The sequence below is a fragment of the Oncorhynchus gorbuscha genome, linkage group LG26 (genome assembly GCF_021184085.1).
Source record: "Oncorhynchus gorbuscha isolate QuinsamMale2020 ecotype Even-year linkage group LG26, OgorEven_v1.0, whole genome shotgun sequence".
In the NCBI taxonomy this organism is placed as follows: Eukaryota; Metazoa; Chordata; class Actinopteri; order Salmoniformes; family Salmonidae; genus Oncorhynchus; species Oncorhynchus gorbuscha.
The window spans coordinates 17,972,163-17,987,815 of NC_060198.1; the positions used below are offsets into that span (position 1 = coordinate 17,972,163).

At 43.6% G+C, this 15,653-nt stretch overlaps 1 protein-coding gene and 1 non-coding gene across 3 annotated transcripts; one reads left to right on the top strand and one right to left on the bottom strand.

Annotated features, from left to right (window-relative positions):
• The first annotated feature begins 729 nt into the window (after positions 1-729).
• LOC124015804 (zinc finger protein 239-like) lies at positions 730-11,015 on the top strand. 2 transcript variants are annotated; one of them, XM_046331286.1, is made up of 3 exons: positions 730-1,253; positions 8,306-8,861; positions 8,946-11,015. In XM_046331286.1, exons 1-3 carry the CDS (start codon positions 950-952, stop codon positions 9,181-9,183), a joined length of 1,098 nt encoding a protein of 365 aa, XP_046187242.1. In that variant the 5' UTR covers positions 730-949; the 3' UTR covers positions 9,184-11,015. The 2 variants fall into 2 exon arrangements, with proteins under 2 accessions (XP_046187242.1, XP_046187241.1); XM_046331285.1 differs by having other exon boundaries at positions 8,306-11,015.
• trnak-uuu lies at positions 1,759-1,831 on the bottom strand. Its single transcript has one exon. It is a non-coding gene; the product is annotated as a tRNA-Lys (tRNA).
• Positions 11,016-15,653: the final 4,638 nt, after the last annotated feature.

A 15,653-nucleotide genomic window follows, 5' to 3' on the forward strand; every position in this document is an offset into this window, starting at 1 on the left:
TACACAGTCATGTGACACGTGGTATAGAAAATCCAATCTTAGGAGAGTACATGGGAGGCACTATACTGTGTGTCTGTAGGTGTCTATCTGGTCAAAACCACTGATACAGGTGCCCCGCCACCCTCTGGGTGTGTATTGGGTATATGTTGTTAAATTGTTAGATATTACTGCACTGTCGGAGCTAGAAACACAAGTATTTCACAACACCCGCAATAACTTCTGCTAAACACGTGTATGTGACTAATAAAATGTGATTTTGATTTGAATTAAACATCCTATTTATCAAAGGTGCTTTTGCCTGGGGTGAAAATGACTCCAAAGGATTTTAATTTGTTAAAAGTCCATATTGATACAGAAACACTAACCCATATTTAGATTTATTAAGAACAAGTTGATTGACAAAGTCATGAAAAATTGGAAGATATGAATAAACCACATTTTGGCTATGATAAATGATATATATGCCTCTGAGGTCAAAATGATCCATGTCAGAATTATGGTTCAATGCAAATGTGTAGTGGATGTAAAGTTTGTTTTAAATTCTCACTCATTAAACACGAATAAATCAGCACATGCTTCTCTTTGAACGACGTAATATAATATTAAACTTTTATGAAATAAATGAAAAATTAAAGTTTGGTTCCTCAACTGCGTTGCCCACTCCAGTCAGCAGATGGCGATGTGCGTATAATCTCGTGGACGGGACGCTCCTTAAACAACAACAGCTAGTCAGACACCTAGGTAGCTTTTTAGCAAACATAGCTACAACATTCACACTCTTTACACTGTTTTTGGTGTATATTAGTCGCTGTGTATTAAACACACTTCTGTCGTATGCACTTTTTGGCCCATTTCATTATATATTTACGTTGTTTGTCAGCTAGCTGGTTTGCTAAATTAGCTTAGAACTAGGATAGTCGCTAATGATAGCTAGCTAACATCCCCGACCATGAGTTCACTAAGCTTCTGTCCTGATAAAGAAGAGGAGGTCTGCTGGACGGAGGAAGAAGCTCTCGTCAAAGAGGAGGAGGAAGAGGAGGCTGTTACAATACAAAAACAAGTAGAGGGTGAGGCTGTTACAGTGAAAGAAGAAGAGAAAGACGTTTCAGTGAAAGAAGAAGACTCGTTCAGAGTGAAAGAGGAGGAGGATGTTACAGTAAAAGAAGAGGATGCAGTTTTTGTAGTGAAAGAGGAGGGGAAGATGACTGTCACATTGAAGGAAGAAGAGGAAGTTGAAGATGAGTTTAACACCAGTAAGTACCGTCTCTGCAGTCGTTGAACCAATATGCAGTAAAGGGGTTCTACACTTTAATGTTGTTCTGTAGGAATGGCTGAAACTACACTGTAACGTGTAGAGTGGACCAACAACAAAACGTTAACAATTGATGAAATGCATCCAATGACAATGCCTGAAATACTGTAGTCCTCAATATCTCATATTAGATTAGCCCAAGATGTAGTCTTAGAGGGGCAATCAGCAGTTGTTACATCCATTTTGGGACTTATACATTAATGTGTGGCGTGCAGTAGCAGAGAAAACAGAAAACAGTCTATAACTTGGGTGACAGGAGTCTCTGACAATTTTGTCAAGGTGGGTTGATAGTGGAACGCCTGCGCCAGAAAGGTTAAACCTGGAGGTTCAGATTAAAAATCCTAAACTGTTTTGGCTCTGGGAGTGTGTAGTCTACAGGTGAACATGTCATTTAAAGTTAAAGTATAGAAAGACTGCCTTAAGAAGGAAGGTGAACAGAAAAGCAACACCCGAACAGGGACTTGAACCCTGGACCCTCAGATTAAAAGTCTGATGCTCTTCCAACTGAGCTATCCGGGCTCTGCATTTACTAATTTTCATACATCTAACCTGCCGGGCAGAGGCACAGACTGACGAGGGGGCATTGTCAGATGGTACATTTCCCCAGAGAACCAGGCCTCCGTTTCAAATGATACAGTCAACGAAATCTGAATTAGACATCCCCCTCCAAAGATGCAATTTGTCCAAGACCTCGTGGCGCCTTGGTTGCACTGCTGACTCCACATCAGAAGGTTGCGTGTTCAAATCACGTTGTGATCAGGGTTTTTATGTGTTTAATCTCTGCCTTCTTTACACAGCGAAGTCAATTAATCAGCACAAGTACAAATCTCGCACTCAAACAACCAAACCAATGCTGCTTTAGATGACAATTGTCTCTCACAAAAGCCTGGCTCACTGCAAATTCCTAAATCAGATGATGCTGTGTGATTTACGTCTGTCAATCAGTCTTCGAACAGGGAGTTTAAATTAGTTTTTTAAAACTTTAATTTAGCTAATTTATTTGGCACGCCTGCATTTGTGGAGTTTCTCCCATCCTTCTCTGCAGATCCTCTCTAGCTCTGTCAAGTTGGATGGGGAACATCACTGCACAGCTATTTTCAGGTCTCTCCAGAGATGTTAGATTGGGCTCAAGTCCGGGCTTTGGCTGGGCCACTCAAGGACATTCAGAGACTTGTCCCGAAGCCACTTCTGTGTTGTCTTGGTTGTGTGCTTAAGGTCGTTGTGCTGTTGGATGGTGAACTTTCACCCCCAGTCTGAGGTCCTGTGCACTCTGGAGTAGGTATTTCATCAAGGATCTCTCTGCACCTTGCTCTGTAAATATTTCCCTCGATCCTGACTAGTCTCTCAGTCCCTGCTGCTGAAAAACACCCCCACAGCATGATGCTACCATGACCATGCTCCACCGTAGGGATGGTCCCAGGTTTCCTCCAGACGTGAATCTTGGCATTCTGGCCAATCTTGTTTCTCATGGTCTGAGAGTACTTGAGGTCCCTTTTGGCAAACTCCGAGCAGGCTGTCATGTGCCTTTTACTGAGGAGTGGTTTCCATCTGGCCACTCTATCATCAAGATCTGATTGGTGGAGTGCTGCAGAGATGGTTGTCCTTCTGGAAGGTTCTCCTATCTCCATAGAGTAACTTTGGAGCTCTTAGTTGCTCTAAACTTCTTCCATTTAAGAATGATGGAGGCCATTGTGTTCCTGGGGACCTTCAATGCTGCAGACATTTTTTGGTACCCTTCCCCATATTTGTGCCTCGACACAATCCTGTCTTGGAGCTCTACGGACAATTAGTTTGACCTCAGCTTGGTTTTTGCTCCAACATGCACTGTCAACTGTGGCACCTTAGACAGGTGTGTGCCTTCCAAATAATGTCCAATCAATTGAATTTACCACAGGTGGACTCTGAACAAGTTGTAGATACATCTCAAGGATGATTAATGGAAACAGGATTCACCTGAAGTCTCATAGGGTTTGAATACTAAACAAGGTATTTGGTTTTAATTTTTAATAAATAAGCAAACATTTCTAAAAACCTGTTTCAATTTTTGGCTATTTTGTGTAGATTAATGAGGATTTATTTTAATTGTAATAATTATTAGAATACGACTACCAAAACAATGTGGAAAAGGGGAAGGGGTCTGAACTGGTTGATTCGAACCAGGGTGTCTGTAGTGATGCCACAAGCTCTGAGCTGCAGTGCCTTAAACCGCACCTAAAATATATCTTGGTCAACCAAGAGTCGTCTGTCCATTCTTCCAAACGATTGGTTGAAATGTTATAACGTGTATTTTTCCATATGTAGACACACACCATGTGTTTAATAAAATCAACTATCTAAATGGAAATTATACAAATCTAAAGGTCATTTTGTATTGTAAACATAAATAAAGCAAATAAAAACATTGCAGCCTGCAGTTAAATATCCCGTTAAAAATAAATGTCCTTTATAAATCACATTATTGGATGCACATGGCCTGTCTACAACCAACTTGAAACATTGTATCAACTGGGTCTCCAAAACTAGCAATAGCAAGCTTGCAACATTGTATAAAATATTCTGGGCCCTCAAGTTTCCCGCACCAGTGAGTTTTGTACAGACACAGCTGTCGGCTATTTGTGCAAAGAATAAAAAGTAATCAGGGATTTTATGACATTTCCACTGGATCAGAGCATTTCCTTTTCAATGCCGAGTGGTTATCGAGAGTTGGAAATATTTTTCAAATACTTTGAGCAACTATTGTCATTCGTAATTGATTCTAATAGGACTTCGTTTACTTGCTGTTTGAGGTGAAGAACAAATTACTTTGAGAAATCCTAAATAATTTCAGTTTGCTCAATGGTTTTAACCGAGAGTCACCTTAACTTTATAGACAATGCCCAAATGGATACTGTCATTAACGCGGTTCTTCAATAATTACACATCATTCTTAATACTGTAGCTGTTCAGTTAGTCACATGTTCAACTATCCTCAGCTGATCCAGGAAATCATTTTCTGAATGACAAACATCACGACATGCAACAACAACCGAAGTGTTTCTTAATTTATTACTCTGGTAAAGACAGTTATGCCGTGCTCCGCGTTGGATCCAACATCCCTAACAAATTGATGTTTATAATGTGTTATTGTCTGCTTGATTTACAGTAGGGTCTCGTTAGTCTGTTTGGACACATAAGATACTTATCTCATAATGTGTAGAGAACTGTTCCTTGATGGACAGGCTATTAGACAACACACAGCTATTTTCCTTAATTCATGATATTTAGAATGACAACACATTACAGAGTAGCCTAGTGGGATTATTCACAAAATTCTCTGGTGATCAAGTATTGAAATGTCATGACAAACATTTTAGTTTCCATATTTCACCAGAAATATTAACTGATTTATAGTCTGAGGTCTATGTTATTGTTAGGTGAAGTTATGGGTCCTACAGTAGGTCTATGTTGTTGTTAGGTGAAGTTATGGGTCCTACAGTAGGTCTATGTTGTTGTTAGGTGAAGTTATGGGCCAATTTGCGTACACTTAGTTTACAAACGCTCATTGACAGACTCGTAGCAAAGCTAGCCAACGAGCATTTTACTGGTGGAAGTGTTTTCTTGAGTATAAAGCAGTTGATTTGCGACAACATATTATATAAAGCAGGACATTCAAAGGAGCCTAACAATTATAATCCAAAGTAGTGTGAAATATAAGCAACCTGGAAATGAAGACTATTCTTGCTGTCAGCCTATGAGAAATCCCCTGAGTTTCCCCCACGGTGGTGAATTAGTGAATAGACACAGAGCTTAATGTGAGTTTCCTTGAGTAGCACTCCTGATCTTGCACTGTAATATTCAGAATACCTTGTGAAAAACCAAAATCTTTGCTCTCCATTTTTGCTCCAGGCAGATATACTACATTCATAACTAGTGGTTTCCTCATTACCAGATATACTACATCCATAACTAGTGGTTTCCTCATTACCAGATATACTACATCCATAACTAGTGGTTTCCTCATTACCAGATATACTACATCCATAACTAGTGGTTTCCTCACTAGCAGATATACTACATCCATAACTAGTGGTTTCCTCATTTGCAGATATACTACATCCATAACTAGTGGTTTCCTCATTACCAGATATACTACATCCATAACTAGTGGTTTCCTCATTACCAGATATACTACATCCATAACTAGTGGTTTCCTCTTTATCCGATATACAACATCCATAACTAGTGGTTTCCTCATTAGCAGATATACTACATTTATAACTAGTGGTTTCCTCATTACCAAATATACTACATCCATAACTAGTGGTTTCCTCATTTGCAGATATAATACATCCATAACTAGTGGTTTCCTCATTAGCAGATATACTACATCCATAACTAGTGGTTTCCTCATTACCAAATATACTACATCCATAACTAGTGGTTTCCTCATTTGCAGATATAATACATCCATAACTAGTGGTTTCCTCATTTGCAGATATACTACATCCATAACTAGTGGTTTCCTCATTTGCAGATATAATACATCCATAACTAGTGGTTTCCTCATTACCAAATATACTACATCCATAACTAGTGGTTTCCTCATTTGCAGATATAATACATCCATAACTAGTGGTTTCCTCATTAGCAGATATATTACATTTATAACTAGTGGTTTCCTCATTACCAAATATACTACATCCATAACTAGTGGTTTCCTCATTTGCAGATATAATACATCCATAACTAGTGGTTTCCTCATTACCAGATATACTACATCCATAACTAGTGGTTTCCTCATTAGCATGGAGGAGTTTATACAACCAGATACAATGCTTTGCGGAAGTATTCACTCCCTTGGCATTTTTCCTATTTTGTTGCATTATAAACTGTAATTTAAATAGATTTTTAGTTGGATTTCATTTAAAAAATGAAAAAGTGGTGCGTGCGTATGTATTCACCCCCTTTGCTATGAAGCCCCTAAATAATATCTGGTGCAACCAATTATTTTCAGAAGTCACATAATTAGTTAAATAAAGTTCACCTGTGTGCAATCTAAGTGTCACATAATCTCAGTATATATACACCTGTTCTGAAAGGGCCCAGTCTGCAACACCACTTTGCAAGGGGCACTACCAAACAAGTATCACCATGAAGACCAAGGAGCTCTCCAAACTGGTCAGGGACAAAGTTGTGGAGAAGTACAGATCAGGGTTGGGTTATAAAAAAATGTCAGAAACTTCCCACGGAGCACCATTCAATTCATTATTAAAAAATGGAAAGAATATGGCACCAAAACAAACTTGCCAAGAGAGGGCCACCCACCAAAACCCACGGACGGCAAGGAGGGCATTGATCAGAAAGGCAACAAAGAGACCAGAGATAACCCTGAAGGAGCTGCAAAGCTCCATAGCGGAGATTGGAGTATCTGTCCTTAGGACCACTTTAAGCCGTACACTCCACAGAGCTGGTCTTTACGGAAGAGTTGCCAAACAAAGCCCCTGCTCAAAGAAAAAAATAAGCAAACACGTTTGTTGTTCGCCAAAAGGCACGTGGGAGACTACCAAAACATATGGAAGAAGCTACTCTGGTCAGATGAGACTAAAATTTAGCTTTTTGGCCATAAAGGAAAATGCTATGTCTGGCGCAAACCCAACACTTCACCTCACCCCCAGAACACCATCCCCACAGTGAAGCATGGTGGTAGAAGCATCATGCTGTGGGGATGTTTTTCATCTGCAGGTACTGGGAAACTGGTCAGAATTGAATGAATGATGGGTGGCGCTAAATAAAGGGAAATTCTTGAGGGAAACCCGTTTCAGTCTTCCAGAGATTTGAGACTGGGATGAAGGTTCACCTTCCAGCAGGACAATGACCCTAAGCATACTGCTAAAGCAACACTTGTGTGGTTTAACGTCATTGGGATAGGGGGCAGTATTTTCACCTCCGGATGGAAAGCGTGTCCAAAGTAAACTGCCTGCAACTCAGGCCCAGAACCTACGAATAGCATATTATGCTTTCGCCGTAAAGCCTTTTTGAAATCTGACATGCTGGCTGGATTCACAACAAGTGTAGCTTTAATTTGGTGTATTTTATGTGTGATATCAATAAGTTTAATTTTTGTAGTAATTTATTTGAATTTGGCGCTCTGCATTTTCAATGGATGTTTGCCGTTTCCGCCCCACCTATCCCAGAGAGATTAAGGGGAAACATTTAAATGTCTTGGAATGGCCTAGTCAAAGCCCAGACCTCAATCTAAATGAGAATCTGTGGTATGACTTAAAGATTGCTGTACACCAGCTGATCCCATCTAACTTGAAGGAGCTGGAGCAGTTTTGCCTTGAGGAATGGGCAAAAATCCCAGTGGCTAGATGTGCCAAGCTTATAGAGACACATCCCAAGAGACTTGCAGATGTAATTGCTGCAAAAGGTGGCTTTACAAAGTATTGACTTTGGGGGGGTGAATAGTTATGTTTTTTTTCTTATTGTTTTTCAGAATAAAACATATTTTGCATCTTCAAAGTGGTAGGCATGTTGTGTAAATCAAATGATACAAATCCCCCAAAATGTAATTTTAATTCCAGGGTGTAAGGCAACAAAATTGGAAAAATGCCACGGGGGGTGAATACTTTTGCAAGCCACTGTATACTACATCCATAACTAGTGGTTTCCTCATTCTCATTTCTCATTTCCTCATTCTGCATCTAAATTGTGTGTGGCAATTTTAGCAAACACAGAAAGGGGCCTATATTGGTGACCAAAAGTTGCCTGGCACACTGCTTAGGGGTTCAGCAACTGTAATAACCTTTTTCTAGTCTAAAATCATCGATGTAACTACTAATGTGAAAAAAAATACAAAATATTGTTGCTCACTTGACTGCCGTAAGACAAATGTAACATTCATTACAGACGTCAATTGTTTACAACATCATGGCTACACTGTTGGCATCACCTTTTATAGTGGATTTCTGCTGTTGTAGGCCTTTAACCATCTGTCGGACTTTGTTCACACAGGAGAGAGAAGTGACTATCGAGGATCTTCTGGGGAGCCTCAACAACCTCATGATGCTGACGAGGCAAAGAAAAGTCTCTCCAGATCAAAACACCTCAAGAAACACCAGCAGAGACCCACAAGGAAGAAAACTCATCGCTGCTCTGACTGTGGGGAGAGTTTTGTTTCTTCAGGACATTTAAAATCACACCAGAGAACACACATGGGAGTAAAACCTTATAGCTGTGCTCAATGTGGGAAGAGATGCACTCAGTCAACAGACCTTAAAAAACATGAGAGAATACATACAGGAGAGAAACCTTATAGCTGCTCTGACTGTGGAAAGAGTTTTGTTTTTTCAGGGCAGTTAAAATCGCACCAGAGAACACACACTGGAGAGAAACCTTATAGCTGTGCTCAATGTGGGAAAAGATTCACTCAGTCAACAGACCTTAAAAAACATGAGAGAATACATACAGGAGAGAAATCTTATAGCTGCTCTGACTGTGGACAGAGTTTTGCTTATTCAGGACAGTTAAGATTACACCAGAGAGCACACACGGGAGAGAATCCTTATAGGTGCGCTCAATGTGGAAGGAGTTTTACTCAGTCAAGCAGCTTGATAGTACACCAGAGAACACACACCGGGGAGAAACCTCATAGCTGTGATCAATGTGGGAAGCGTTTTGTTACATCTAGCACTCTGACTACACACCAGAGAACACACACGGGAGAGAAACCTTATAGCTGTAATCAATGTGGGAAGAGTTTTTCTCAGCCAAACGGCCTGATAGTTCACCAACGAGTACACACAGGAGAGAAACCTCATAGCTGTGATCAATGTGACAAGAGATACTCTGATAAAAGATCTCTGATCAAACATGGGAAAATACATACATGAAGGAGTTGTTTCATGATATCAATGAATTAATGTCACATATGTAGAATGTAAATTTAAATGCATCACTCCCAGATGTAGCTGACTGTCTTCTGCAGGTTGTCCTCTAATCAGTGAGGTAGAATATATCTCTCATTTCCATGTTTTTTAAAAGTTGTGTTAGTTTCAATAGCACATACAACCGGATTTCCCCCCTAATTGATATCAGTGATTTATTGTGACTTATGCAGCCAACTGACAATTTTTTGGTACAATTATATTAACATTGTTGCCCTGACTTTAGAATATCAGGTTCATGTATCAGGTTCATTCTTAGACGTGCCAACCCAAATGTACAAGAGCATGACATTGGGGACTGGGCCCCGATCCAACAACATGTCTATCGAGTGAACCCTGAAAAGAGAGAGAAGCTCTGCAGTTAGGTGGAAAGTTACTGCGGATATTGCAGGAGTTTCCTCTTGAAATCATACATGTTCGTGGTAAGGACAACTCGATTGCTGATCGTCTCAAGGGTGGGCAGTCAAAAATATTTGTATTTTATGTTCCAAGGGGACAAGATTTCTGGAAGCTAGTGGTGAAAAAATTATAGTTTTTTCTTGTTTTTAATTGTTGGCAGCCAGTAGACACCATGTTTATATTGATGAAGCATTGTTGTTGATTTGTGAAATGGAAGTTGTTTTCTGTTGGTGGTGAGCAAACTTGTCCAACAGAAATATAGGATATATTTGTTCTCTTAAATTGTTCTCTTTTTCCATTTATGTTTTGAGGTTGGACGTCAGTACGTAGGAATGGGGGATACATAGTCTGTTGTACAACTGAAATGTGTCTTCGGTGCACTGATTGGTGTCACCTTGTTAGTCAGTATTACCTTGTTAGTCAGTGTTACACCTGTGCTGGCTTGTCCACCTCTTTAGTGGGAAGGTGTTTCACCTGAGCTGGTCCAGGTTCTATTTAAGAGTGTCTGGCCCAGTGCTCCAGTTGTCTTGATAGATGTGGAGAGTCAACACCTTTAGTTGCTCCACCTTTTTCTATTAAAGATGTTTTTAATTTCAGGTTGAAGCTTCTTTCTGAAGAGAGCTTATTTTTTTTAAATGAATCAATACAAGCAAACAAGATCGTTTCCGGGGATTGGTATGGCAAATACCTTACGATTTGCCTGGACTGAAAAGGAGATGGAGCCGTGGAGTAGAGACATTTGGAAGGACCATTTTGATGGGATGCCTCAGGATAGAGGTGAAGGAAGTGCTCTGCCTTCAAGGGAACCCGAATGAGAAGGCTTTCGATGTGACGTTTCACAAAGAAGAAAAACATGACGAAGTAATGAAGATGGCAAAGGAAGCGGAGAAAACGGGACCCCTGTGCCATTATGCGGTGACCAGCCTGGCGAAGAACAACGTCAGGGTGGTCACCGTAACCATGTACAATCCGCATGTGAAAGATGAAGAGGTGAGGGCCTTTCTGGGGAGGTACATGGACAATGTCTCCTCAGCGAGGTACCTCAGGGACTCTCTGGGTTTCTGGAACGGAAAGAGAGGTTTCCAGGCGTTACTCAGGGAGTCCCCGAAGAGTGTGGATGGCTACCTCCATCCTCCGGCGATGTTCTCCCTGGGGGCTGACAGGGGAACACTATACTATGCACGTCAGCCCCCGTTCTGCAGGCGTTGTATGGCCTATGGCCATATCCTGGACTCGTGCAGCGCCAAGAGGTGTCGATTTTGTGGGTCGGAAGAGCACGAGGCCAAAGAATGTGACGAGCCCAAGGCTTGCCACGGGTGTGGCTCAAGAGCACACCTGTGGCGTGAATTCCCGGCTCGTCACAGGTCATATGCGTCTGCAGCTGGGGGGGGAGCGGGGGATGGGGGGAGGAAAGAGAGGACGCATGTGGATTGTACGGATGGCACAGGGGAAAGGACGGAGAAGGACGAAGAAGGGAAGAAGAGGCGAAAAGAAAGAGAGAAGATGGAAAGAAGGAAAAAGAAGGAGAGATTAAAAAGAAGGTGGAAGAACGTGGAGGAGCAGAGAAGAGGGAGAAGGGGACAGTGGTACGAGAAGGAGTGGAAGAGGGAACGGGGACAGTGACGAGGGAGGAGTGGAGGTGGGAGGGAGGGGAGGGGGTGGGAGGGGGAGATGGGGGGAAGGAGTGGGGGACAGCCTGCCAGGCTTCCTCGAGGTCAAAATGAGGGATTTGGTGGAGGAGTTAGCGGGGATGGGACGTTGTGTCTCCCCGCTACCTCCTTCACCAAAGAAGAAAGGGATGAAGAGGGGGAGCTTGGCAGGAAGTGAGAGGGAGGGGGGGAGGACCCAACACACTGCCTGGGTCATGGGTTGGGATGGAGGACGGGGGGGCGTCAGGAGAGGAGAGGACGTCCCCACCGGTGGAGATGGACCAGGGGAGCATCGGGTGAGTCTCCTGTTTTTTCTTTGGTTTTGGGGGTTTTATTTGTTGTAAATAATTAAATGAATAGTTCTGTTTCTTTTTTAGTCTAAATGTTAGGGGGTTAAGGGATAATGTTAAAAGGAGGGCGGTTTTTTGTTATTTAGAGGGTGTGGGGTTTGATTTCTGTTTTTTACAGGAGGTTCACCTGAGGGATGGTGGGGATGTGTGTAGATTTAGGAGGGAGTGGGATAAGGGGGAATCTTTTTGGGGCATAGGAGGGGTGCACTCAACAGGAGTAGGGATTCTGTGTGGGAATAGAGAGGTTAAGGTAGAGAGCACTTTGTTAAAATGCAGGGTAGAGTATTGGGGATAGATGTCAAGTATAGAGAAGCTAGATATAGGTTAATTGGGGTGTAGACAGGAGGGAGATGGTGGACTGTCTGGCGCCCCTGTGTGTTACAAACAGGCACTTGGTGATAGGAGGGGATTTTAATATAGATTTAGGGGTAGGTGGTGATAGCAGTGCAGGTGCCATCTCTGGGCTAATGGCTTGCCATGGTCTGGTTGATGGTGGCCTGCACACTACTCCGGCAATGGTCAGTCCTACATGGCGCAACTCCAGAGGGGTTGTGCGGAGGCTCGACTACATTTTTGTACCCAGGTCTTTGGGTCAGTTGTTTGGGCGGCTGGTGCCTGTTTTCTTCACGGATCACGACGGGGTGTTCCTGCAGGTAGGGTCGCCAGTCTGCCTCTTCGGTAGGGGGAACTGGAAGTTAGATCGGGATATACTGGAGGAGCAGGCTTTCGTTGACGCATTTTTTTGTTTCTTTCGGAGGCTTGGCGGCCTCCGGTCCATGTGCGAGGGGGTGTTAGAGTGGTGGGATTTAGTTAAGGTGAGGATTAGGGTTTTTATAATAGGATATTGTAGAAAGAAAAAAAGGGAGGAAAGGAAGGAGGTGGATCGTATCCAAAGGTTAATTGAACTCGAGTACGAGGCAGGCAACCTCGGCGGGTCGATTGACTGGGAGAGATCCGCAACCCTAAAGGCGCAGCTCAGGGAGCTGCAGGAGCAGAAGGCTCGAGCTTTCCTGGAGCGTGCGCATAGTGGCTTTCTAGAACATAATGAGACTTGTTCCGCTGTGTTCTTTAAGTCGGTTAGGGCCAGGCAGAGTAGGAAGGTAATGCATGGAGTTAGGGAAGAAAATGGTAGTATAGTAAGTAAACCAGAGGAAATTGTCAGGGTGACAACTGATCATTTCCAAGGTTTATTTAAGGAAAGGGAAATAGATGTAGAGCAGGGAAACATGTTTTTAGAACACTTGTCCCGGCGGTTGCCAGAGGACATTAGAGATGTGATGGAGGCCCAGATCTCACTAGAAGAGGTTGAGAGCGCTCTTAGGAGGATGGGAAAAGGGAAGGTGCCTGGGATGGATGGGCTGCCGGCTGAGTTTTACCTCAGGTTTTGGGGTATACTTGGACCAGTGGTTCTCGAAGTCTTGAAGGCCATCCTTGAGACGGAGGTCCCGGGGGGATCAATGGCTGTTGGTGTGCTGTCACTTCTTTATAAGAAGGGGGAAGCAACTGACCTTGGCAACATGCGGCCATTGACCATGCTGTGCGTAGATTACAAGATTCTTGCAAAGGTTTTAGCAGACCGGTTGTGCACAGCCCTTCCCTACGTCGTCCACGAGGATCAGACGTGCGGGGTAGAGGGCCGCTCTATAAGATGGAATCTACAGTTGATCAGGGATTCCATCGCTTGGGTTGAAGATAGAGGGCTGCCTTTAATGGTAGCAGCGCTAGATCAGGCGAAAGCTTTTGATCGCGTGAATAGATATTTTCTATTCAGGGTGTTAGGTAGATTAGGATTTGGGGAGAAGTTTATAGGATGGATTCGTACATTATATGTCGGAGCGGGGTGTCGAGTTAGTGTAAATAGTCACTTAGGTGACGTTTTTGACCTCTCGTCTGGGGTCAGGCAGGGATGCCCACTCTCGGCTCTCCTCTTTGTTCTGTACATGGAGCCTCTGGGGGCTGCCATTAGGGCAGACACAGGGGTGGAAGGCTTGTTGATCCCTGGAAGTGGTGGGCTGCGTGTTAAGATGACGCAGTACGCCGACGACACTTCCTTGCTGTTGTGCAAGGACTCGTGCCTGACAAAGTCCCTTGCCATCTTTGGGGATTTCACCCGAGCGTCGGGAGCAGTTCTGAACCATGCAAAGTTTTTCGGAAGATGGCGCGGTAGAACGGATGTGCCTGGGGGGGGGTTATCTCTCTGTGAAGGGGCCCTGAGGATTCTCGGGGTTCATTTTGAGACCTCCGGCTCAGCGACGCTAAACTGGAACATGCGTATCGCAGTGGTACAGAGGAAGCTAGCAATGTGGAAGGCTAGGTATTTGTCTTTTATGGGCAAAGTCCTGGTCCTAAAGGTGAACGTGTTGCCCTCTCTTTTGTATTTGGCGTACATCTACCCATTGCCGGCTTGTCTGAGGAGGCCTCTAGTGAGGCTTGTGTTTCAGTTTATGTGGAGTGGCAGGTGCGAGTGGGTCGCCAGGGCACGCATGATCTGTCCCATCGGGGAGGGAGGTAGGGGGGGTACCACATTTCCCCCTCAAGCTGGACTTTTGTTTCTTTCTTGTTAGCGGAGCTTGCTCAGCTAGTGATACACCCGTCCGGTTACCTCCTGTGGGTGTTTTTCTCGTATCAGGCGAGAAGCATAATGGTGTGGTCTAACATGGGTCTTCGGGCGGAACAGCTGCCGTGGCACTTTGGTCATGCGGCCAAGTGGCTGCGTGCGCACCCTGAGGTTGAAGTTGCCCGAGTAGGTTTAGATCACAGGCACCTGTACGAGGAGGTCAGAAAGGCAGGGAGTCCTGCGCCCGTAGCGGGCATCTCGTCAGTGGTCTGGGAGGGAGTGCAGGCGCGGGGCCTGAATTGGTTGAGCCTCCACAAGTGCTTGCCGGTACGTTCCATCTTGTACCGGTATAGTTTGGTGCAGTCCCCCACCTGTCCAAGATCCTCTTGTGGCAGGGAGGAGACTGTGCGCCATGTCTTTTGGGACTGTGCCTTTGCCGGAGTAGTATGGGCTAGGGCACGGGTGTTGTTAGGTTTGGTAAAGGGGGATTTTGTATTGACGTGGGCCAGGTTAGAGAGGGGTGTAGGGAGAGCGAGAGGGACGGACAGGGACAGGTTTCTGCTCTGGCTTCTCATGAGTCTCTTTAAAAGGGGACTGTGGGAAGCCAGGCAGAATTTAGTCAAGACAGGAAGAGATTGGGGGGTGGAAGGGATAGTGAGGAGGGTGGAAGGTGATTTGAGGGGGAGGATGAAGAGGGAGGAGAGGAAGTGGGGGCAGCATGCGGCACGGGAGAGGTGGAAGGGGGGATTAGGGCTGGGAGTGTTAGAGTGAGATTTGTAAAGGGATAGATTAGGGAAGGGGAGATAGGGAAAGGGTTAGGTATGACGGGGAGGGACGATGCTCCCCTGAGGTTTTTTTTGTTTGATGTTTTTGTAAATAGAATTAAGAATGAATGAGAATTATGATTTTGTAAAGTATTAATGGTATAGATGGTAATACATTTATTTTAACCACCTGTTTGGTTTTCTTCCTGTCTTTTAGCTTTGGTGTGGGTTTTTTTTTGGCTCTTCTTGGGCAGATGTAGTGGGTCTCATGGTGGGTGTCTTTTAGGTCCCAGTTGTTGTTACAAGTCAACTTCCAGTGGACACCCCATAGTGCCTTTCAAAACCCCACCTGTTTAGTTTTGGTTGTTGTCAATTACTCTTTGTTCCCTCTTCTATGTAAGGGACATTTGGTTTTCCTGTTGGGGAAGGTAACAACAAACAATGGAGTAGAACAAGCTTCTATTTTGGGTTGGATGTATCCAATTCTTAATATTTTAATCATTGTCTTTTCCTTAGAATGTTCATTAGTCTTTCAGTTGTTTCTCATGCTTTTTTTATCCTTGTTTGTTTTGTATTAAATATTTGTTAATTTTGGTTTGCTTTTTCCTGTGAAGCCATTGTGTTGCATCCATGTCTGAAATGTGCTGTATAAATAAAGTTTGCTTTGATTTGAACATATTGTTGTTTCGGTTTTCTT

Coding starts and splice junctions, on each gene's coding strand:
- LOC124015804 (XM_046331285.1), top strand. CDS start 950: ATGAGTTCACTAAGCTTCTGTCCTGATAAAGAAGAGGAGGTCTGCTGG. Junction 1,254..8,305: donor TGAAGATGAGTTTAACACCA/GTAAGTACCGTC, acceptor TTGTTCACACAG/GAGAGAGAAGTGACTATCGA.